Below are 26,665 nucleotides of genomic sequence, written 5' to 3' on the forward strand. Positions count from 1 at the left end.
TTAACACCTAACGCGTTTTTCTCAATTTGCATTTGATTTGATTTGTTAAAGTCTAACATCACTGTACTTCTGAGAGCATAAGGAGGACGTCTAAGGAATATGACAATGTGCAACACTTATCGAGGCTTATTATGCGACGGAGCGACGTCATATGTTTTGAGTACAAAGCCAGTCAATATGGGGGATGACAGTGACGTCATGAGTTTGTTAGCGATAGCCTTGGAACTGCCTTCAGCAATTCCACTTAATCTGCCACGTGCTAAAGACCACTTTGTTTCCTGTGCATCAAAGAACCCCCGTCTGTCAGCGCTGACTGTGCAAAGACATCGTGTCTTTTTGTCAATGTTATGAGACAAACTTGAGGCAGATCAACAAGATGTCTGTAAGTCAGATAGCTGCTTTTAGCCCAAAGGCAGATGGAAAAGAAAAGAAGTGGGAGGGAAAGAGACGGAGGGTCCAAAATCCCTTTGTTGTGTGCCTTTAGTTCATTGAATAGCACAATTAATGCTGACAGGGTTACTGATTCACATTTTCAATGCATTTGAGTGCATTTTCTTTCCAATACTGTACATTGTGCAGCTTGTGCTGATGGATATAGCCAATGTTTGATTTAATCAGTTACAACTCAAGTGATAAATGTCCAAATGCAGTATTGCAACTTATTTAAGGAAGTAATAGCTAAAACTTAAATATTGCAAAGTGATTGTTCCTGGATATTTCGCATATTTGCAAGTTATTCAAGTATCTTATCATTTGATGCAGTGATATGGGTTTTTCTAGCATTTGTACCCCAATAAATCCAGAACCAGTGTCTGAGTTAGGGAAAGAAATGCTGCATTTTTGATTCCTCCAGTGTTTTGTGTTCTACAGACCACCTACCTGTGGTGACTTCGCTCCCTATAAAGATCTGAACGCAGTTTGGTGCTGCTACTTCCAAATCCCTGTCAACATGCTAGTAGAGTGATAAATCAGCGGTGTATAAAAGTGTGTGTGCGTTATCTGCTTCTGCCACAGGGAAAGTTTTTGATCGGGTCTAGACTGGCCCAGTAATACAGTACATACCAGCAGATCCTGGGTTCATTTATAGCCGTGGCCTTGTGTCCCTGCATGTCTGCCTGGCAACTCCTAACTCTGCTGTTCCAACTACTCGAGCTCACCCACCTCTCAGACACTTTGGCCCCGTTATACACTCACCATGTCAAATTACTAGATACACAGTAGTCTGGGGGATTTAAATGGAGGACATTCTTTAGGACCCTCTGTATTAAATGTTTCGAGTCTTCGTCACCTGTGATTTAATCCGTTCTGTCTCCTGTTCTCTCCAGGTCCGAGGGGCTCCTATTGATGAATAAAGTGGGCAACATGTGGAGCAACCTGAAGAGCAGATGCCAGACACTCTTTCACAACAACAGCTCAGGACCCAGAGAGAGCAGGCTGGAGGTCGATGGCGTCCACTGTGTGGTGGAGCTTGGAGGTAGCTCAGGTGAGGCGGAGGCATCAGGATCCTCCAGCCCATCCCGGAGCCTCCTGCCAGTGCCGATGGTCACAGCAGGACGGCGCCATCACAACTGTGTGTCGGACATCCCTCAGATAGTAGAGATTACAATTGACAAGGACTCTGAAGATGTGAGGGGGGGATCAGGTGGTGTTCCCCTGGCCCGAAGAGACTCATATTCCCGTCATGCTCCATGGGGGGGCAAGAAAAAACACTCGTGTTCCACCAAAACCCAGAGCTCTCTGGAGACGGACAGGCGGTCCGGGCGCCTGCGGGGGAGCGGGAGCCGCAGGGACCGGCGCTATGGAGTGAGCTCCATCCAGGAGATGAGCGACTCCGTATCCGGAGGACGTAGTCTGAACGCCCGCTCTCTGCGCCAGCGGCTCAGTGACACCGTCGGGCTGTGCTTACCCCTGCCCGCTCGCAGACGCCCCCGCTCATCTAAGAACCCCATCACCTCCAAACGTAAGATCCACCTGACGGAGCTCATGCTGGAGACCTGCCCCTTTCCACCGGGCTCCGACCTGGCTCACAAGTGGCACTTGATCAAGCAACACACAGCACCGGTCAGCCCGCATTCCTCCACAGCCCTGCTGGATGCCTTTGACCCCGCCCACCCATCACCCGAGGACGAGGAGGAACGTCTGCGTGAGCGCCGAAGACTTAGCATCGAGGAAGGTGTGGACCCTCCACCTAATGCACAGATCCACACCCTGGAGGCCTCAGTGCCGGGCTCCTCTCTCTACAAACTGGGACCAAAGTTGGCTCCTTGCACCGGAGAGGCCTCTGGGGAGGGACGGGCGTCAGGGGCTGGCAGCTCTACGGGCGCCGGATCATCGGGGGCCTGTGCACAGGTGTTGGGGGCTGCGGTGTCAGCTCAGGACTGTGACTCAGAGGAGGATTCCACCACCCTCTGTCTGCAGGCCAGGAGGCCCAAGCAGAGGCACGCCTCTGGAGACGGTCACCCGAGCCGGCAGCAACCCGGGCCCTGGAAGGTTCACACTCAGATAGACTATATCCACTGCCTGGTGCCGGACCTGATGCAGATCACAGCTCTACCCTGCTACTGGGGCGTGATGGACCGCTACGAGGCCGAGGCGCTGCTGGACGGCCGGCCTGAGGGCACCTTCCTGCTGCGAGACTCCGCCCAGGAGGACTACCTCTTCTCCGTTAGCTTCCGCCGTTACAACCGCTCCCTGCACGCCCGCATCGAGCAGTGGAACCACAACTTCAGCTTCGACGCTCACGACCCATGTGTTTTCCACTCTTCCACCGTCACAGGACTGCTGGAACACTACAAGGATCCCAGCGCCTGCATGTTTTTCGAACCGCTGCTTACTGCGCCTCTCCATCGGACCTTTCCCTTCGGCCTGCAGCACCTGGCACGAGCCGCCATCTGCCGCTGGACCACTTACGATGGTATTGGCTCTCTGCCGCTGCCCCCTGCCCTGCAGGACTTTCTCAAGGAGTATCACTATAAACAGAAAGTACGAGTTCGCTGGCTGGAGAGGGAACCGCAACTCAAGGTCAAATAGGGTGGGCTTCTCCATTGCCTGTACACACACACACACACACACACACACACACACACACACACACACACACACTGCAGGAGGATTACAGAACTTAAGAAATTCTTCATCAGCCAATAGAGGCTATATTAACATGGCTCTCTGGTGAGGGATGGGATTTAAATGTAACGAGCTATACAAGATTCATTCTAATCTTTGTTTTAGTTATTACTTACATCACAGAAAATACCTATGATTATATTCAGTATAACGCTGTCTGGCAAGCACATGTTTTTGTGTTGAACAGGTTGTTTTGACAGGGAGGGAAGGCACAAAGATCAGTGCTTTGTGTCTTTGCTCTCCTGCTTTGTGCTACATGTCTGCCTGATCCCACAACATCACCCTGCCTGCATGCCTCCCTTACTCATCGCAATTTGCTCTTTAGGCCCACATGGCTACATTGTAAAGTTCACTTTGATTTCTCTATTTGTTTTCTTCCTTAGCTTGTCAAAGCACCTAGCGTAGCACCTTCCCGACAGGGTTTTAAGGTGTGTGTGGGTTGAGAGGTTTTGATTTATTGCGGTCAGAGCTTGTCCCATGGATGGAGCTTCGTACGACACATTCTTTGCACGCAATGAGCATCAGCTAAGCCAGGGACAGATTCTCAGAGGGTCCATGGGTTCAGGACAGCACATCAGGGAATGACGTGCTTTTAAGTACTACAGATTAGTCCTTTGAAAAACAGTACTTCCTCCAAAGGCAGTAATAGTAAATGATGAATCCGTCAACTGTGTCCTATTTAGTCAGCAAGCTGAACTTGTCAACTTTATTCCCACTGTGCAGCATTGCTTTCAAAACTAAATATGTCCTCCCATCAGTCCCTTTGAACAATTACCATTGTTGCAGTTGTCACATCAGTCCGTTCATTCTTCATCATTTCATTTCATTTCAAACCTTTATTTAACCAGATTGGTCCCATTGAGATCATAGATCTCTTTTTCAAGGGAGACCTGCAGCAGATGCTTCAGCTCTGAGCGCACAGTTCATTTCATCTTGTCTGAAATCAAGCTCTTTGACACTTGTAACACTGTTGCTTTGAACATGTGTTAGAGTAAGGAATACTAACACGTCTTCGCAGGAATTGAAAGCACGTGTGATGAGCTGCAAGTGAGACACAAAGATGGAGTTTCGATTTTAAAACATGGATGAATTGATCTGCTCAGGCTTGTCTGGGAATACGCTGTCTCCTGAGAGGACACCATATTGTCATACATTGGGGAAAACAATCTGCTTGTTGAAATCATAAACACCCATGATTTGATTGCATTACATTTTCCTACTTAATTTATATTTCTTGTATGAAACCATTTTAAATTGTGTTTTTATGAAAAGCACTGTCACTAACAGGAAAGAGGTGATTTAATGTCCCCTACTTTACAACTTTATTAATATATAAGGTTTAGACACTAACAAAGCCCCTTATTGCCCAGTCGCATTATAGTCATAGCAATAGCACTAAAGGCTAACACTCGACTCTGGAGAGGTTGGCATTACTCGGAGCTTTAGTCACGTCATCTGAATGATTTTAGTTGTTACTTGGGACAAAAACACTGCTGCTGGCAAGCCGCTCATTTGGTTCTCATCTGGAGGGGAGAATAAGTGTACCCTATGTGCCTTTTTAAGAGAACCCTTTATCTTATTCCATAATCAGTTGCTTTGCAGTCCAATCTGCAGCGGGAGGGACTGAAGAGAAGGTGCATGAGCTCCAAGCTCACTTACTTATGGTGCACGTTCAAGTTTTTGATAACATTTCAGCGGTGCTATGTTGGATAAACTATGACGGATTATTGAATCGATAACTTGTTCATTAGTTCAATGTGCTTTCACTCGCTCAAGCATGCCGTGTTCTCCCAGTTATCGTAGTATTAGTTCGTTAGTGGGTCCAATGCCAGCCCTACTGTAGCATATTGAAAGATATGCATGTCTAATCTGCAACAGCTGGAAGAAAGTGTACAATTTGAGTTTTGATCCAACCTCTTGATGTCAGCAATTAGGTTTCAACTTATTGAGAATTAGTATTTGTTCTAGCTCTTGTAATAAAAACAATACACATCACTTAGTTTAAAAGAAATTAAATTACTTTACGATTTTTTTTCCTTGGGTGAAGACCAGCAGCCCTTGTGGCGTGTTTTTTAACAGATATAATCACAGAATGCTACCAGGTGATGTGTGTAAACTAAAATATGAACGCTCAAACACACATTGAAATCAGTTCTCAAACGAGTTAATGTTTTAGTTTGTGTGCACGCATCGGCCCGTGTTTTAGAGAATTGTAGTTCTCATCAGTGAGGATGAATCACGAACAAATGTTTCCCATGAGTATCTGAGCCTGTGACCAAAGCTCTCGCTACACATCTGTGTGTAATAACTAGTCGTATTTCAAACCAGTGCAAGCTAGCTCCACACTACAGTATGTTCCACAGCTTTTATTTATTCCGAACCTGGCCCTGTCGAGCTCACACCTACACACTGAAATTAACGCAGAATAAAAACCTTCCCCCCGCCAAACCACGAATGTGTTTTCACTCGTTAATCAGGCAGGAAACGAGACACATTTTATGCAGGTGCTAAAAGATAATTGCTGTAGGTTAACATTTCTCTTCTCTCCCTAACCCATGTTAATGTTCTCTCCCGCATTGTGAACATTTCTTCACACAAGAGTCCCGATCATTTCCCGTTGCCCTGCACTTTGTTCTCAGAGAGCTTGAATATCGCGTGCGTGTATGTGTTAGGAGGGGCAGGAGCGAGTGTTGAGCGGAGGAGGGGAATAAGGTAGACATTTGCTTGTATGTGCACTTTCTGGATTTGTTTAGCATCCACACTGTCGAGTAGAAGAAATGAAAACCCACACACATTAGCTCACTCTCACCTGTCCATCATGCTCCTGCAAAGCAATAGCATCCTTTACAGTGACCCGCCCCCTTGCAGGCACTATTCACAGGCTAATTTGACCATGTTAAATGTACCGGGTACTAAAAGGGCCACTCTGTGTTGCCTTATGGCTGCTGTGTGGCTGAGGGAAGCCTTTTTTATTTGTATTATTCTATCCAACTGCTCTCCCTCCATCTGGCCACATCACTGTGCTGATGTGGAGGGGGGGTCTTTATCAGACCCCATGTTAACATAAAGGAGGAGGAAAGATGGCTTCCTGTTGTGGCTTACAGAGAAGGCTAGGGATTCGCTGAAGTAAATAGCACTTTAATCGTGTAATTGTGTTCTACAGTGCAGTCTGGAAGTGTGCGGACAGTGACGAGTTTCATTGTATTGGCTCTTTACTCTGGCATATTGGACCTAAACTAAAATAAGTTTTATCCACATTGCTGTATAAATGTACCTCTTTCAGAGACTTAAGTCATCATATGTAGTATTTGTCTGCTATGGTGGTGTTCTGCCAATTATAATCTTCAATTATTGGAACTGATATTGCCATATGATTCATATCAGTGGGACTGCTCATGTTTGCATTGTAGTAGAATATAGTTTGACAGGATTCGGACATTGCAATAGTCCGTATGGAAAATGCGATACAATTCTGATGAATTGTTCAGCCCTACTGCAAGGCTTTTATTCAGTCTTACTTGTTTTGGTAAATACAAAAATATCCTCAGGTGGACTGAAGTCAGGTGACTTGGCCAATCATTGACATTCTGTCTTGGCCCCTTATTGGTCATCTTGTCTGTATGTTAATGAACATTGCTTTACAATACTTTTGGGTGGAGGTTTATACATCAAGATGGTTATAATAATTCAAACAACACAAAAAAGCGCTTTAATCTTTATTTGTAGCTGTCAATTCTAATCCAATATGCTGCACTGCAGAGCCCAAACTGAAAATGTCCAACTGTCCAAATCTCTTATGGACTGCACTGTCTGTGTTTTAGCTGGAAATGGCGAGACTTGTGTGAGTGTTAAGCAAAGAGCCGGCGGTCCTGAGATATTTCACTTTATATTCGGGCATTGTGGCGACGGAGGTGTGTTCTCCACCATGTGTTGTGTGGGGGTGTATCAGTGTAACGGACAGAGCCACGCGGAGGGTTCCAGTGGAGGGAGGATGCAGAGTGGACTGTGAGGGGTGATGACAGTGACTCCTATGAACAAAGCCTCTCTGCCCCCCCCCAAAACCCCTTTTATTCTCAGGCAGGCCAATTGCAAGGAGAGTCCCAGGACCCTCTCGACCCAGTTTTCCCCATGGGAAATATCTGACATTAACCGTAGCACATGTTTACCATATAACCCGTAAATTTAGGAGGAGAAAAAAAAACATTGTATGAATGATGGAGTAATCTAATAGGTTGAAAATACGTGTTAATCTTCTTTGGTGCATTAACTGTCTGGAACACAAAACATTTGCACACATTTGCTATCACACTTCTTCTGACACCTGCACTACCCCCGGTATAGAGTGGTGTAGTGATGGTGTTTTCTGTTTGCCAAACCCGGAAGCTAGCATCACAAGCTCTCTCGACCAAAAGCAATGACATATTTCCATTGCAGTATTTAAGATTTGTGCTAAACACACATTTATGATACTTGCACACTTTGTTCAGCAGGTTCATCTTTACATATTAACAAGACTTGTATTATATTTGAAGTATAAATGTAATCCCTAGAATGAAATGGCTTACCTAAGGCTATAAAAAAACTATGGCTGGACATTTGGCCGTGTGTCACAACCGCTAAGCTAAAGGTGGCTACTGTTCGTTTTGTCGTCCCATTTGTTAGCAGCCACCAAGCATAGAAGCTTCAGAAATTCACAAGTGGGGAATTCTATTGACATCGCTGAACAAAATGTGCAAATCTCTTAAGCTTGTGTTAACCACAGACAGAAAGGTTGAGACGAGGGAACCCAAACATGCTAAAATGCTAACTAATTTCTGAGTTGTAAGACTCCTGCACCACTCTATCCACACCCTCCCACCACCCCACCCCTAAAGCCAGGAATGTGTATAACATGGACCACATTTAGCCAGCACCAACTTTCTGTGTTACTCCCCGCCACCACCCCCCAAAAAAAAGGGAGAGCAAAGACTGGTGTTTACGTGTATATTCTATGTTCTCAAGGAAAAAAGACGAAATTGCCGTGAACTATTTTGACTTTATATTGTCATTAGTATGACACTATTTAGCTGCACTATGAGAGCCTCAATTGTGGCGAGAAACCACTGGGTGGATCTGGTTTGAGACGCTAGCTGTCCCACTAAACTACAGCAACACCCCCCGCATGAAGGACTCCTTAACCACCCCCCTTCCTCCACCACCACCACCACCTAGGTACGACTCATGGTTTCAGCCCTTAGAGGACAAACAAAACAAAAGATATTTTAAACTTTTTTTTTTTTTTTTCTCATGTTCCCATATATATATTTTAGAAAGCTCAGTTAAGTGCTATATGCAAACAGAAAAACATGTATGAAAGAATTATTATTTTCATTATTACTTCTCCCTAATATGCAATGGAGTATAGTGTAACAATGGTTGCAATCGTCTGTCACTTTAATGCTGTACATGTGCACATTGGTTGCTGTGTGGATGTGGGTGCCGAGGCAACAGGACTTGACAATGATGGGAACTAATGGTTGTCACTCCGCAGCACCGCCGTGTTCCCAGACCGCCTTATTCGTTCTGACCAATCACAAGAGCCCTCCTCTAAAGTCCCGGGCCGCAGCCACTGCCACAGGCCGAGCAAGCTGTCGTCAGACGAATATCGCCGTTCCATTTCTTCTTCTGCTTTTCCTTGCTTTTTTTTTTTCTTTCCTTACCCTTTTTTTCTTTACTTCTGCTGTCAGGTAGGATTTGAAGCGTGTAAATGGCATAATCATGTTTCACATTTCACAGTCTGTTCCGTGTATCTGCTTCACCATTCAAAGAGAAAAAAAATACAGTTGTTTTCCAGTATAACCTGTTCATTTTTAAGAGCCGTATGATGCGACACTTGTAGCTGTCACTCTTGGTGCTTGGCTTACGCTTCATTGTCTTAATATTCCAAATAAAACTGTTAAGTGTAATCCACACTGGCCCATGATATAATATTGACTTGGGCTTTTCTTTCTTTACTGTGTACTTCTTTTGGTGTCCTAGCAGTGAGTTGGGTGTGATTAGGTTAGAGTGTAGGGTGTGTTTAAGTGTTGTGGATCAGTGAAACCAAATCTCATCATACAGTACAAGCAGTTTCTCCTACCAAGTTTCCAAACTGACATCTCCCTTAGATCATAAACTGATTGACAACTGGCTGTGAAATCTTAATGCAATAACTTCGGGTGATTTCCAAAAAAGAATATAACTTTATAAAATCAGATATGACACAATGCAATATACTGTTAAATTAATGAGACCTACATCTCACCACTTGGGGTATGAATATTTCCTTATCAGCTTTATGCACTGCCAGTGATTTAAAGACTTACATATCAACTTGAAGCACTCATTGTTATCGCCCTCCAAAAACTATTCTAGGAACAAAATCCTCAATTTGAATAAAGTGATTTATCATATTAAATGAGTTTGCCTTTGAAATTAAATAAGTTAACACAAATACACATAGGCAACAGTCTTATCGAATATGCTGTTATATTGCAACTAGAATGCCACGTTAATTCAGGTATTTTGGGTAAAATCCCCACATCAGTTAAGAACATGTAAAGAATTTTTATAAATAATATTCTTTTTACCCTTTTGTTTTGGACTGAAGACCAGTTACATTTTGGATCACAGGAGTCAGGCACCACTGGAATCAAATTCTACAAATAGTATAATACTAAAAACAGAAGTGGAGCTTAATATGTAGTTCTGTCTAAATGTAGAAAACCCCGGTTTAAACAAGACGGATTACAATTTGGATTTCAAATTCCAATTGTCAACATTATGAATGAAGCTTCAAACTTTTCATCAGGGCCAGAATTCCTTTGTACAAAAACTAGCATCGGACATCCATTTTTCAGTTACAGGTGGTGCAGTATCCTCCGAGATCTTCCTTACAGTCTCACCCACACCTTGCAGCCGCTGGTTCAGCCTTCCGCCCCCGTGGACAGATGCCCTGCAGCCGCTCTGCCAACAGACACGAGTAAGCTGCCTGGAACTTCATAGTTAAGTATTTGTTCATTTAAAATGAAGTATAAATAGCATGGGTTATCGGTTTCAAGTTAGCTACCCAAGGCTTATGAATAATTGACGCTCACACGGGAGGAGGCCGTGTGAGGGTGAGCTACCATGCAAGAGGAGTAAACTTTCTGTGGGCTCTTGAGAGGACAATAAACCAAGAAAACTGTGTAAGGAACATATATCCACTTTCTATAGCAAATCAAGTTTTATTTATATAGCACATTTATAAACGATTTTTGGTCGAGCCAAAGTGCTGTACATAAAATGAAAATAGCCTACAGTAGAGACACTTTACAGCAAATACAACAGCACAGATTGTTCAGAATATCAGTATGAGAAAAACGACACCCTCTGTCCTTAGACCCTCACATCGTACAAGGAAAAACTTCCAGAGAAAACCCACAGTTTAAGGGGAACATGGGAGAAACCTCAGGGAGAGCAACAGAGGAGGGATCCCTCTCCCAGGACGGACAGACGTGCAATAGATGCCGTGTGTAAATCGAGGAGATAATACATTTTACAGCATATAGACCGAATGTTAGGAAATGCATGTGTCTGTAATGAGAAGATGAATCCACGAGGATGTCAGCTACAATCCTGTGGAAGCCTTCAGGGAAGCAGCATGGCGAGACCCAAGGCAGGACCGCAGAGACCGGTTCAGCCACGACCCGAAGTCCACGACTTAATCCAGAACTCAGGATAGAGGATCCAAGACACAGGACTACAGCAAGAGGATCAGCCTCAACTCCGGATCCCGATGTAGATATAGATACAAAACAAGAAAAAAGATTTGGCTGGGTTAATCGGAACAAGAGAAGACACAGACACAGACAGAGAGGGAGAAGGTCATTGGATAAAAGTTATTCTTGATAACCCTCTAGAAAGATCTCATGAACCTCCCCACTCAATCTATCAAGACCCGAGCAGTTCTATAAGATATAGGATAAGAAACAGAGATAGGGAGCACAACAATAGCACACTCAAAACGAATTCCCCTGTTAAAGCCTCCCGCACACCATAATAGATACCAATAAATTGTGGAATCTGGAGATGGATGTGGGTCAGTGACGGCAGGAGGAGGATGAAAGTGCAGACGATGAAGTTCTCAGTTTATCAGCAGGCCAAACCCTTCAGATTTCATCTCTGTGTGGCCCTGTCTGAGACGCCTCCTTATCAGCACAGCGTGCCGGCTCCACTGTGCACTCGGCTCTATCTCGGGTTGGCACATTGAGCCGCAGTAAGCAGTTGTTGTTGACAGCAGCATCAAAAGAAACAGCGAGGGTGGGAACTATCACACCGCTATCGAGATATAATGGGTTTTTTTCTGTTGCTCCATGCCAACATTTTTTTATGTCATTTGAAAACGAGTGAAAAATACACCGCTTTTAGGTACGCTTATTCAACAGACTTAAATATCCCAGTTCCAAATAAGTGTTCTCACATGCAAAGTACTCTGCAAGCTTTATTTTTGTCTAGGTGTGTGGGAAAATGGAAAATGTTTTGGTAAAGTAAAAGATTTCATGAATGCTGTAGCTTAGTCATTTTAATGTAATTTACTCACTTTATACATTACACAGGGCCAAGGAACTTTCAAGTATCGTTAGAAATAAGAAATCCTCTTTCAAAATGTCATAAAAAAACTTAAATCCAGCCTTGGAAGATAACTTTTCTTGGATGATTCACTCCACACATACCGCATTGAGTTACAAAGTTGTAAAGCCATTATGTAGTTTTTTTTTCATCAGCCGGTAACAAACACCATTATATCCCATATTCCCTAGACCATCCCTGGAAAAACTTTATGACCACAGACTCAAAGTAGTGGACTTGGCGTCTACCTCTAAATGGTGAAGCCAACGGAAAGTTCCTTAAACCTGCATTATGTCTAATAGCCAGCAGGGTGGCAGCTCCACCATTTAACTTAAAGTCTTCTTCAAACAACTTGATCTTAATTTTGTACACTATGATTATATCTAGATTAAGTATCAAATAAAGCATAGTATGCTTTAGGTGGCTTTCTTGAGATTGTCTCTACGAAGATGGTGATGGCCAAAATACCAAACTTGAGCTTTCAAAGCGCTAGTCCACACACCAGTGATGTCACGTTAGCAGGGCCGCCTCTCCCTACAGGCCAATCACGCAGGCTGCATGGGGCCCCGCCTTGCGCAGGGGGCCAGAGGGCCTCAGCTGCTGTGCGCAGTTCTCCGCGCACCCCCCGCGAGAGTGAGAGTGAGAGATGACAAGGGGAGCACGTCTGCAACCCGACACCGTTGTAATGTATCGACATCTGACCAATCACGGCTTTGATACGGCCACTAGTGCAGGTGAAGAGATGTCGGTGAAAAGACAGTTTCAGTCCGGCGCAAAAAACAAAACATGAAGAAACTAGAGCATCACTCGAAGGTGGGTTATTATTGTATGAGTCAAATGTACAACTTGCGAATGTTGTATAAGTCAAATTGCCAATTGCCATATTAAAACATCAGCTGAAATTCACGACATGAAGAAGGCAGTCTCTGCATAGCATATAGGCTAATGGAGATGCAGTTATTTCCACCATTCTTTATTTACCATTCATTCAAGTATGTGATGCCTTTTATCTGCTAACGTACAGGAGGAAGAGAGATACACTGTCTGTCTAGTTGGCTTACATAACAGTTAAAGTTTACAGCCTAAAAAACATGGAGCATTTTTTCCCCTTTTATTCATTTTTATGTCAATTTGCACATTTCATGGTGATGCTCAGCCTCTCCCCTTAACTCCTAACAGTCATCATCATGTCAACCACAACACAGAGAAATACTGATAGAAATGCGGGTGTAGTTGTTGATACATTGCTGACAGAGGGAACTACATTTGAATACAGATTTAAGAAATATCAGTTTTTGACAACCTGATCTCACCAGAATGCGTGACTCCACCACGACTCCTTAACACCGCATTGCGTGGTGGAGTCACGAACTTTGTTACATTTACGTGTCGGCACCACGCCAACGACCCCAAAGTAAAGTGAATGAGGCTCCTTTGTCGTGGTGCACACACGCATTTATACAACGTCCTGCAGTGAGATTTTATTCTATAAAACGTTTTTAAAATCTACTTTATAGCTTGTAGTAACTCACGGGAGGCTTCTTTTATTTTATTTGTATTCATAATAATTTTTATTTTTCGTCAGAATGTATTATGGTGCATCAGTTACGAATTTTTGTTCTCAAAAAACAGTGCATTGTGTGTAATACAACTGTGATTTTTATTAAATTGGTTTGTTTTTAAGGAAGGCCAGAGCTTCAGCTGTGTCGAAAAGATTGTTCCCTTTATTTAACGTTTTTTAAAAGAACATTATATTCCTATTTGATCATGTCCCCTTTATTGTATTACGGAGAGCAATATCAGCATCCATTCCCATTGGATAACGCAGGATTTTACACCCGGAAGTAAGTATTCTCTTTACTGTCTATTGATTTTACAATGATATCTGCACTACTCATCAACTCAAAAACACCAGATTATCCTTGTTGATTACACAACATTGATTGGTTTAAGTTGTGTACAATGCTTTTTAATTTTCCCCTTCGATTCGGAGAAACAAATATTTGTTCAGTTTAGGATGGCCGAAGACACTACACTACCCAGAATCCTCAGCTATCGTTTGGGACTACACCATGTGCTTTGCTTGACAAACCCCATGGTTTGTCCTCAAGCTCTGTGATTGGATGTTGGAGTGGCAGTGCGCGAAGTTTACGCTGAGCGACAAACAGCATTTTGAAATGGAATGAAACCCATCGACGGCACACAATTCAAAACAGGAATCGAACGTCTCCTACTCCCCCCCCCCCCTTAGGTCACAGGCTCCTCCAACGGTGCAACACAATAAAACAGATAAACAGGGAAAATAGTGTAAGTCAATACAAAAAGAAAAATAGTCAAATGTGAAATAGTGCAATAAGAGTCTATACAAGTGATTGGAATATATGATATATTAGACAAATCATTTCTAAGTAGCAGCCAGATGAATGTTATGGATGTTATTTCAAAGTTCAGGTGTTTAATAGTCTTATGGCCTGTGGGATGAAACTGTCCCTGAGTCTGGTGGTTTTGGTCCGGATGTAAGATAAGATAAGATAAGATGGTACTTTATTGATCCCAATTTGGGACATTGTTTTTGTTGCAGCAGCATAAAAGACAAGGCATTTTACAATAAAACCACAAATAAACAAGAATAGAAAGAAAAGAAAAGAAAATAGAAAATATACGTGTTGAAATAGAAAACATACATGTAGATATTATATATGCAAATATACATATTCAAAAATATATGACAATGGAATATGGAATATCAAATATTGAACAGATTATGTGTAAAATGTACAGCGAGGTTGTATTACAAGAGAAACTATGGAGCAGAGAGTTCTCTTCCAGCCAGAGGTAATTGATTGTACAGAGTTATTGCAGTGGGCAGGAATGTGTTCCTGTATCGGTCCTTGTGACAGCGGAGCTGCAGCAGTCTGTTGGAGAAGGAGCTCCGTTGTCTGTCCAGCTGCAGGTGGAGAGGATGGGTGGGGTTATCCATCATGGACAACAGCCTGTTCAGTGTCCTCCTCTCCAACACAGCTTCAAAGGGGTCCAGCTTGATGCCGATGACAGACCCAGCTTTCCTGATCACTTTATTGATCCTGCTGGTGTCACCGGCTCTGATGCTGCCCCCCCAGCAGACCGCAGCAAAGAAGAGTGCACTGGCCACAACAGACTAGAAGATCTCCAGCATCTTGCTGCACACGTGGAAGGATCTCAGCTTCCTCAGAAAATAGAGTCTGTTCATCCCCTTCTTGTACATAGCGTCAGTGTTGATCCTCCAGTTCAGCCCATAAGTGCACTCCCAGGTACTGTAGTCCTCCACAACAGCCACATCCTCTCCTAGAATGCGGCTGTTGTGCCAGATGGCAGCAGACAGAACAGTTTGTGGCTGGGGTGATGGGGGTCTTTTATAATCCTGAGGGCTTTCTTTAAGGTTAACCAGGTATTTTTACTCCACTACATTTATTTGAGTTACTTTACAGATTCTGAGTAATGATGTGAAATATAAAAAACCCTTAAAGCAGACTTTAGTTACACCTGAGTAAAATTCAGGGAAGGTGATTGTCAAGTGCCAACAATCAGGAGAGATATTTGATTGGAGGACTGGCTTATCTAAAGTCAGTTGAGTAGCACTTGAAATGTTTTGGCTCTATGAAACCTGATGTACTTATATGATTCTGTTTTCTTCAAGGTTGTATTTTGTTGGTCGAACGCACTTATTGTATAGTCGCTTTGGATAAAAGTGTCAGCTAAATGTAATGTAATGTAATGATTGTTGGTGCTTGAGAGGACTAAATATGTATCTGCAGATCCCTATAAAGTATATACATTACTCGTTATTCTCTACAAATATTTAATTAAAAACTGTATATAATTGCTATTTTGGACATCCCTTTTCAAGATTTCAATATTACTCTAAACGTGTAATAACATGCTTTAACCAGTAGGTAAGCTGTCAAGTTTACAGTGTTAACAAAATAAAATATACTGCTGTTTCTGGTTTAGTTTACGACGGATATATTTAGTTATTGTTTTGATATTTGTAACACAAAAGCGATGGAAAAAACCCATAGCAACACAGAAAAGATGGTCTTAACATGAGTAGTTAATAAAAAACAATAATATCAAAACAAATTATTACTACTAACTTTATTGTGAAATTAAAACAGAACGGTAAAAGAATAGTTTCCGGTCTATTCTGAGACCGATCTCTGTAGATAAATACAAATAAAGAACTACGACAGATGTGTAATATTTAATGCAGCCAAACCATTTATTACAATGCATTCATGTGATGACTTTCAAAGAGTAATGCAAGCACTGCTGAATAAAGTATGATTTATCTCTTACGAAACGTTTTTTTCATATGGAATGCAGTTGGAGGTCAACCAATCACAGAGCTTGAGGCAACACGGAACAATAGCTGAGGATTCTGGGTAGTGTAATGTCTTCGGCCATCCTAAACTGAACAAATATTTGTTTCTCCGAATCGAAGGAGAAAATTACAAAAGCATTGTACACAACTTAAACCAATCAATGTTGTGTAATCAACAAGGATAATCTGGTGTTTTTGAGTTGATGAGTAGTGCAGATAGCACTGTAAAATCAATCGACAGTAAAGAGAATACTTACTTCCGGGGGTAAAATCCTGCGTTATCCAATGGGAATGGATGCTCACATTGCTCTCCGTAATACAATAAAGGGGACATGATCAAATCGGAATATAATGTTCTTTTAAAAAACGTTAACTAAGGGGAACAATCTATTTGACACAGCTGAAGCTCTGGCCTTCCTTAAAAACAAACTAATGTAATAAAAATCACAGTTGTATTACACACAATGCACTGTTTTTTGAGAACAAAAATTCATAACTAATGCACCATAATACATTCTGACCAAATTTTTTAATTATTATGAATACAAATAAAATAAAAGAAGCCTCCCGTGAGTTACTACAAGCTATAAAGTAGATTTTTAAAATGTGTTATAGAATAAAAGCTCACTGCAGGACGTTGTATAAATGCGTGTGTGCACCACGACAAAGGAGCCTCATTCACTTTACATTGGGGTTGTTTGCGTGGTGCAGACACGTAAATGTAACAAAGTCCGTGACTCCACCACGCAATGCGGTGTTAAGGAGTCGTGGTGGAGTCACGCATTCTGGTGAGATCAGGTTGGTTTTTGAGCATGTCATAAGCATGTTTTGTCTTGACTATATTATAATAAAACAATATAGTATTTTTAGGGCCCGAGCACGAGAGTGCTAGGACCCAACGGCGTCCTAGCACGAAGTGCAAGGATACCTATTGTTATTCGTGGTATTATTAGGGCCCGAGCACGAGAGTGCTAGGACCCAACGGCGTCCTAGCACGAATTGCAAGGATATCTATTGTTATTCGTGGAATTCTTATTATTATTTTTAGTCGCCATCTTTCCTGTTTTTGAGGCTTTTAGGACGCTGAAAAAGTTGTATAATTTTGCACAGATTCCAGAATCGGTGAAAATTACAATATTCTGGACTCAATTTGTTAAAATATTCCAACATGCTCGTTAGCGACACCTATTTCAATTCCATTTCGGAAAAATTCACAGTCGCACCGTATCTCCGAATGACCTGACAAACATATCCGGGTGGACCTGCTCTACAAATAATCCAATTGGCACCCTAAGCTCCGCCTACTATATATTTTTTTAATTAGCATAATTTTAAAAACAGTTAAATATTCACTTAAATTTCAAATGTTGGTTTTTCAACACCAAACTCAGTATACAGTATCGCCGGAGGGTCAGACACATTACCCTAGGAGATGAGCATGTTCAAACGGTAAATATTTTCGCCATGAATTAAAACGTACTCGCAAAAAGGCGGGGCTTAGAAAGAAATGCTCATAATTCATCAACAATGTATCCAAACATCACAGATTTTGGTGGAAACGTTCAGTCTGTCTTGGGGAATAGGCACACCAAAGCATTTTCATTTTGGACTATAGGGGGCGCCAAAAACACCACCAATTTATAACTCAAGAGAGGATGGACCAATCTTTTTCTTTTTTTTTTCACATACTCTCGGGACAACTACGAACTTAGATTCAGAGTGTCGCAACAAATGCAGAATGTGGGCGTGGCCTATACATTATTTTTAAATTGCGATAGCATAAAATGAGCTTCGGACGCAAAACTTTGGACACACGTCAGAGCCCAGGACCTTCTCGAAAATGTAAAAAAAAAACGTACATTTTCAAAAAAACTGCTCACTAGCGCCCCCTATTGTGTGGTAGTCACATAGTTTCTCAGACCTTCTACATACATTCCATTAGCCCCGCCCCCCAAAAAGTCGGCCATTTTGAAATATGTGCATTTTTTGAAAAATTACTCGTGGAGGTCGTAAGCTAACAGCGAATACACCATTTTTGACGATTTACATGTCACAAATTACTCCAAACTACTTGGATATAGTTATTCCGATATTCATGAAACGCTGTATACATATTGCTATTATGATTGCACACATATTTCAAATTGCCTTCCATTAGCCCCGCCCCCCAAAAAGTTGGCCATTTTGAAAAATTTGCGTTTTTCAGCCATTTTACGCACGTTCTTGCAAACTTCTCCGAGGGGAATGATCAGAAAAATTCCAATGCAGGACAGGTTTAGCCCCTATCCAATATGATACTTAATTGAGGAGCACATATTTGAAAAATTACTCGTGGAGGTCGTAAGCTAACAGCGAATATACCATTTTTGACGATTTACATGTCGCAAATTACTCCAAACTACTCGGATATAGTTATTCCGATATTCACGAAACGCTGTATACGTATTACTATTATGATTGCACACATATTTCAAATTGCCTTCCATTAGCCCCGCCCCCCAGAAAGTCGGCCATTTTGAAAAATGTGCGTTTTTCAGCCATTTTAAGCACGTTCTTGCGAACTCCTCCTAGGGGAATGATCGGAAAAATTCCAATGCAGGACAAGTTCAGCCCCTATCCAATATGATGCTAAATTGTGAAGAAAATAGTTGCTAGCTCAAACGGGGAGCTTGTAAGCTAACGGAGAATGTACCATTTTTGACGATTTACATGTCATAAATTACTCCAAATGACACAAAACTACTATAGTTATTCCGATATTCACGAAACACTGTATACGCATTGCTCTTATGATTGCGGACATATTTCAAATTGGCTATTATTAGCCCCGCCACCTTTTTGGAACATTTATATGTCAGATAACCTACTGAATCCTGCCTGTCTGCCTGGCACATCAACGCTCACAAACACACACACACACACACACACACACACACACACACACACACACACACACACACACACACACACACACACACACACACACACACACACACACACACACACACACACACACACACACACACACACACACACACACACACACACACACACACACACACACACACACACACACACACACACACACACCTACACGTTCTACAACACACACCTACACGTTCTACAACAAACACAAACAGCTCCTAAAGCATATAATAAATATAAATATTAGGCTACAGCCCTTGTATTTATTATGTGAAGCACCATATGGTTTCATGAAAAATCTCCTAAAGCCTACAAAAAGCCCCCCCCCCCACACAAACACTTTCTCTGTCTATAAGGCTTACAGTTACATTGTTCAATCATGCTTTAGCAACCATGTCTTTATTATGATCTCTTGTTTTCTCTGTGATTACCACAATTCTGGAGAAATGGATCTGCTGGGGAACGACCCCTACTTTGAAAAGTGCACGGCCAATCAGAAGGACAGAGCTGCCACCTGAGGTGCTGGATAAAGCAAGCCTGAACAGCGCTCAGGAACATCATCCACCCAAACCTCCACTGACTGCAGTACAGACGTATGAGTGTAGACGTGTAGAGCTCATCACTGCTGTCACTTCAGCTTTACATACTTTTACTTATAATTAAAAAATTACATCTGTGTGCCATGTAGTACTTGTCATTTTGCATAATACTGTATATACTTATTACATTGCTGTTAACATTGTCTTTTTTTTTTAAATACTGTCTACACTTAATATACAACTTCTCTCATATCATTGAATCTACATTATGGTTGTTTATATTTATCTGTTATCTTGCACTTCTTTGCGTCTCAGGTTTACATATGAATTTTTGCTGTGACGGACTGCGGAGCTGAGCAAAACACACACTAACAGTTAGACCAAACACACTTAGCTATTCCATCTACCTCTGGAGCTATAGCTAAACTAGTTATAAATATGTTTATTCTTCACTGTCGGCATATCGCTACCTGGTTGGTGCAGGAAAAATGGTACCAACACAGTTGGCGCACATGCCTAAGATTTCCTGGTCAGAAACAAAGGAACGCAAAGTCAGGTAAACAATTTAGAGGGATGACAAACGGCTCATTTCGGAGGACGGGGGGGGGGGACCAGCAACCCTCCCCGACAGGCGCACGGACGCGAGGGCCCGCTCATCACTGCGCGCACAAATGCGACCGCAGTTTTAATTATTATTGAATTGATTATGATTATTAGTAGAAGTAGTTTATTTGCATTAATTATATTTTAATCTTTATGAGGCTAGTATTTGGCAGGAAATGCAGACGTATTCACCTGTAAACGCATACTGAACGACATACATGCACATTTACCATTTACCTCACTGTATAAAAAAGTAACTGTTGATAATAATAATAATAATAATAAACAGGAATTATATTTGCAAACATGTTTTCACTCCTGTCGGTTGGGGGGGTCCTCATCTCACAATGTCGCTTGGGGCCCCTGCACGTTAGCTATTACCAAATGATACAAGACCATGGACTGTGTCCAGAACTGTGAAGAGTTAACCCCAACGTTTGTCTGGAAATAGGCTACAAAATGCTCAAAATGTAATTGAGTTACAGTAGCTAGCCAAACTGAAACATGCTCGGATGCGTTCATTCTTAGCCTCAGTCAGAGATAACTAAAACCTACATCAGCCATTCTTGACCTCACTAAACAAGTTCAGTTTTGTGACGTGGTTCAAGGACTTTTTAGTGCAGTGTTTTGCATTAATAATTGAGATGGAAGAGTTAAAAGTTCTGGTAGTACCTTTGAAATGAGCCAGGTTAGCTGTTTCTAGTAGGGATGTGCATCTCCATCACTGAGGCCGATGCGATGCGCATTTCGATACGTTGCCAGGATACGATACATTAACGATACATTTGAAACACCAGGCGATGCGATACGATACGATTCACCCCTGTGGCGATACAGTTCGATACGATTTGATTCAACATTATGCGATTCGGTGCGATTCAACTCGATGCAAAAATAATGATACTTCAATATGGTACGACAGAGGATTTTTGTTTTATTCCTTATATGCAGCAAATCATACATTAACAAAAAAGTGCTTTACATATTTGGTACTGCACCTCCCATCATGCCGTTTATTTTTTTTCCTTTAAAAGCTCTCCAGAGTAGGCTACAGTACAATTGTATAACACCTCACAGTTAAACAATGTAAGGATGCATTGCTCATGATTAACAATGTGCAAATAACAGCTAGCATAGTGCAATGCCCATACAGCTGCTGCCTGATGTGCTGAACACTCATCCATAGGCTGACTCACCAGTGAGCAGAAAGCAGTGGGTTCTATATGAACAATAAAGAATACAAATAACCTTTCACAAACAGGTCTTTCATAACTGCTTACAGTAAGGAAGACATTTAAATTATTATTGGCCGTCACAGGCTGCTGTAAACTAAACACCATTCTCTCTGACAGAACACCTCACTGAGTGATTTAACTCATAATGTCTAACTTTCAGGTTTCTCTTTTCAGCCGCAGACCCCATGTCGCCTCTTTATGTGCGTCGCTAAGTTCCTCGTACTACGTGTGTACTTTAAAGCGGCTCGGCATCGTTAACAATTTGCGAGCGATTTTTCAAGTTGACCGTCTGTAGTATATAGTGCCGCGCACATATACCATCAGGACGTTACTGATGGCGTGCGGCTGCGGAGTGATACTGTGTGTATGCAAGCCCGCTTCTGGACGGATCTATGTATCATGGCTGTTACCTGTTAAGTAATAAAGATACCTCATACAAAGGTCTACGGATACCTTATTACTCTCCATGACCTGCGGTCAACTATATAGCATAAAGGACTATTACACCGTCTTTCTTGAACAATCCGAAGTGTTGCCAAACGTTTGATTTGTAGGTATTTTTCGGTGCGCTGTGTTTCTCTTTCTCCTCAACTTCCGTGTGTGTTGATAACTGAGACTCTCGGCCTCCGTAGTGGCGAAGCAAATATCAAAGATCGTCTCTGCTGAGCGTTGACAAGATGAGGGGATTTTGAATCAGTTTTTTACCGATGCAAAGACGCTACGCAATCGATGCATCGCGAGTTCAACCCAAACTGTAGCCGATGTGCACTCTTTCAACCGGTGCACTCGCATCGTGAACGTTTATGCCGGTGCACCGATGCGAATCGGTGAATCTTAACATCTCTAGTTTCTAGTCCTAATGTTAAGCTAAGCTAACGGAAAAGCTAAGAATCATGTTTGGCATATAGATGTGAGAGTGGTACTAATCTTTCTAACTATCAGCTAGCAAGTAAATGAAAGTAATTCTCAAAACACTAAACAATTTCCTTCAGTTGCAACATATCTGGTAGTGAGGTCAGTAATATTTTGTATTTTTAGCTGTGAGGCCAGCCCCGTTTTCTTAAATCATGGGCAGTGTGTGAGGGGAAAACTTTGCTCCTGTTACATTTCCTTGGGCTCAACTGACTCCTGCCTCACTTGTGAACTAGTTAGGCTTTTCATTTCCTTCACTTCTCCCGCTCTGAGCCCACGTTCCTCTCCACACCCACAGTGCTAAGCCCAGAGCTCAACTTAGATACACACCACATGGCTGCCTGCATGTTATCAGCACACAAACTACAGCAACACTGAGAAGGAGAGGACGACGAGCACACAGAGCGATTGTGCTCCTGTTGCTTCTCTATTGCTGGAGAATCGCCAAGTCTGTGGCGGCAAAGTGAGCGTTGACCTCGACTTAACCTTACGCAAATGCTCGTACACAGGCCAGCGTGCGCTCACACAAGGATTGCATCCAGATTTCATTGGAGAAATATATCCGTCCGACAGTATTTTACACCCACTGCGGAGCTCACCTCCCAGCGCCTGAGAGGGCCTGGAGGTCGCTCCTCTTCCACCGACTGGGCCAAGAGCAATAGGGCCAATCATCTGGAGAAGAAGAAGAAGCGAGGCATAAGCAGGAAGATCCCTCACTCTTGTGTCCTTACTTGTCGAATTCTCTTGATGTATAACTCTGACTGGATCTGATACAGCTGGATCTCTATCACGGAAGCTTCTAAACGGGCTACAGTAAGCCTTATGACCTTTGCCCCCCACAGACCTCCAACTCCGTCCCACCTGTCCAACATCTGCTAGCCAAATGGAGTCCAGGTTCTGCTTGGCATAAATCTGATTAAAGTCCAACCCACCATTTATAACGCACCCCCATCATCTCAAACACGCTTAAGCTCCTGCTTCGACACCTCTTTACTTTGTCAATCTCCCCCTCCCCTCCGCTGCAGAGAAGTTGGACCACATGCTAACAGTCAGTGAACGGCATCTGGACAGACCTCTTTTTTGTTTTGGTTGTTCTCTGGCAGAGACACTGGAAAATGTCAGTGGGCATTTCCTTTTAATTCCTCTGCCTCGCCCCCTCCTTCACTCTTTCTCCTTCTACATAGCTCTCTGCTTTTCTGATCCTACCTCAGTCTGTTTCTATGTACATACCAGAAATCTTCAATAATGCAAAATACTTGTTACACGCCAAGTGTGGATACACGTTCTGGAAATTCTTCCCAGGTCTCAGATTGATGCCAGGTAAACTCTACAGATGGGTCTATTGGTTAAGTTCTCTGCAATTTAATCTACTTCCTCAATTTACAGAATCCGTGAGCACAAATGTATAGTTTATTCAGATTTCTGGCATGGTAAAGACAGAAAAAAACAGGGAAGAAAGTGGTAAATGCATCAATTTGAAGCGGCCATTAAGTCTGACAAACGCGTTACATGGTCAAAAACATTTCTATAAGAATAAACGCCCTGCACTTTCAGAAACTATGCAAATGTAAACACATATCTTCACCAACTTCACAAAACCTGCGCAGCGTTCACTAAAAGCGCTGCACAAACAACACGCTGCAAATACAAAACTCTGTAAATACAAATACACTGCAAGCTCAAAACACAACGGAAAGGGGGACACTAAAAAGTGATGCACACACTATCATTGTTGGCAGAGTTAGTCTATTTCAGACAGTTAGTCTGTTTACATTTGAAATGACTAGGTTAGCTATGTTAGCTAGCTAGCTTACAGCAGATATGCAAAATCATCGGAAGGCTTCATGCGATCACATTGTTAAATGTAAACCAATAAAACGTACAGATTAGCTAACTTTCCCGTGAAAATTATTGTTTGGCAACTTTATAATCTCCCAGCATGACCAAGCGCTCCAGTCCTAGCTGTGTGCATCACTTTTAAGTGTCCCCGTTTCAGTTGTGTTTTGAGCTTCTTTGAGCGTTTTGTGATGATAGTGTTTCTTTTATGCAGCGCTTTTAGTTTACGCTGTGCATGTTTCGTCAAGTTAGTGAATGTTTTCTTAATGCTACTCATGTGTTGTAAAGTTGGTGAAGATGTTTCTTCAGGGCTGCCAACATTTGAGTTCAGCTTGGAGTGAAAAATTGTTTTGGTGAACCGAAAAAAGAAACGTTCATGTGTAGGCTACAGTGTTACAAATGTATTGAACATGTGCAAACTAGGGTTTCCCATTAATGTACCGGGCGCTACAGTGGAATACGCACATACACAGTGTACCCGCGACTCTTACAATGAAGGCTCAATAATCCGCTCACAGCATATACAATGGCATATAGGTGTAAGCAGAGGTAAAGTGCTATAAGTGTGGGGGGGGGGACATGCTAAATATTGAAGTTAAATGCATCAATCTAGTGCATTTTGAGAGCAAAATGAATTTATGGATACATCTCTCAACACCCATATGAAACAGAACTGTAAACAGATTTTTTTTTCTTTATGGATATTTTACAAATCACTCACCTTTTAAACTGTATTCTTGTTTTACTGTCATATAGTATTTCATAACTGTTTTTCATTTATTCTCATAAATGGTGACCAAAGCATTTGAGACCCAAGTTAACTATCTAAACAGAGAGTCCCTTACCTCACTGAGCTGTAGTTATCTCTCAGTCTGACAGGACAGAGCTCTCCCTTTCCTTGTTTTAGAAAGAGCTTCTAATATCCGTTAAGCTAACCAGATGCTAACAACAACAATGCAAATAGTGAGTTTGGTAGAAATATACTGTATAATAGTAAAGTTATTTAAGATGATGCCATAGTTATTGAAGATTTATAAATATTCCCCACAATTATTCAAAAGCATATTCTTCAAAACTCCTTGCTGTAGTATGACACACAGGAGACTATTGATGTGTGTAGTGAGTTCGGTAGTAATAAGCTGTATAATAGTGATTGCATATTATTGTATTCTCTTTTTTCGGAGTTGCACTTTGCAGACGGTCCCTGAGCACTCGTTTCTTCTCCGGCTGCGGATAGAGACCAATGTAATGTGTCCAGCTCGGATGACGGCGCGTATTGGCTTTTTGTTGATCAAAATGTGATTGTAGTTCGTTGTTAACTTTACAACCTTACCACGGTACTTAGGAGACGCAATTTGTGTCTGAATAACGTTTTGTTCATGAGTTATTGATCCATTAAATCAGAATCTCCCAATATCGTTCCAACTTTACTGAACTAAGCCAGAAGACCGTCTCATTTCGTAGACCGCTCGGTTTGCTGTTCCTTCACTTTATTTGTATATTTTTATACATTTATTTTGGACGAAAACTTAGCGTGAGGAAAGGCATGTGTGGCGTGAGTGCGTGAGATATGGGTTAATTGCGTGAGTGTTGGCAGCCCTGTTCATGTGTTGGCACATTTCAAGTTTTTATATTTGCATCCTTTTTGAAATTGCAACTTGTTTCTCCCAATGCAAATGTGTTGGGGCGTTGTAGCGCGTGTAGGCCACCGTAGTCCACCGATCAAAAGAATCCAAGCATTGTTTTTAAGTTGTGACTATTTTCAGTGCTCACTATCTGCTTACTTAGTTTGTCAAATAAAGACTGCAATCCATATATTGTCCAATATTTTCTCTTTTCCTGCACCTTTTTGTTGGGTATGCTTGTTTTCGTTGCCTTGCAGTCTACGGAAGGCTGGAAGCTAACAAGTAGGTGGGTTTAAAGAGGATATTGAGAGGTGCTATGTCTCTATGCCGTGTGCCTTAAAACGTATGTTATTAACTGTCTTTGGTCCAGTCATTTTAATAATGCTTTAAATAAACAATTTGATAGTATTTTCCCTCTTTGCTGAGCTGAGTTTTGTGAGAAAGGAACTAAAGGCCAGTCCCATACTGCTGCTTTCCCCCAAAGACATACCAGTTGAGTTCAATGCTTAAAGCAAATAAATGCCTGGGCTATTAAAGGCAATTTTATGGTACATACATGACAGGGGGATGTTTTGATTTTGAACCCATCCAGCTCAGATTGCTGGGTTTTAGTATGCCCAATCTATCCTTTTCTTCCCCTCTCATTCTGCTTCTCTGCTCCCATTTCTACCACTTTTCTTCTCTCCCATTCCCCTTTGTCCTTCTCCTGCAGTGCAGTGTATCATTGCTGCTTGGCTGGCCTCTGCCTAAACTCTGGGCTCGTTCAGCAGCCCTGCTTACTCTCACCCTCGGCCTCCCCGTCGCCAAGCGAGCCTCCGGAAAGTTCTCCTTCGCTCAGAGCGCTGGCATCGAGAGCCAAATCCATGTATGTGTTTA

General features: G+C 42.2%; 1 protein-coding gene across 2 annotated transcripts in view; it reads left to right on the plus strand.

The window, feature by feature from the left end:
* The window catches only part of socs5b (suppressor of cytokine signaling 5b), a 42,712-nt gene that overhangs the window by 5,229 nt on the left and 10,818 nt on the right, over nt 1-26,665 (plus strand). Inside the window, exon 2 of one of the 2 annotated variants that reach the window (XR_004553521.2) lies at nt 1,326-3,031. Coding sequence is in view for 1 of the 2 variants with exons in the window: in XM_034100158.2 (XP_033956049.1) it covers nt 1,345-3,030 (1,686 nt within the window). In the remaining variant the exon portion in view is untranslated. Of the gene's footprint in view, nt 1-1,325; nt 9,100-26,665 lie in introns of those variants that run through there. The other variant, XM_034100158.2, reaches the window with a different exon arrangement.

The sequence above is a fragment of the Pseudochaenichthys georgianus genome, chromosome 15 (assembly GCF_902827115.2).
Source record: "Pseudochaenichthys georgianus chromosome 15, fPseGeo1.2, whole genome shotgun sequence".
Taxonomy (NCBI): domain Eukaryota; kingdom Metazoa; phylum Chordata; class Actinopteri; order Perciformes; family Channichthyidae; genus Pseudochaenichthys; species Pseudochaenichthys georgianus.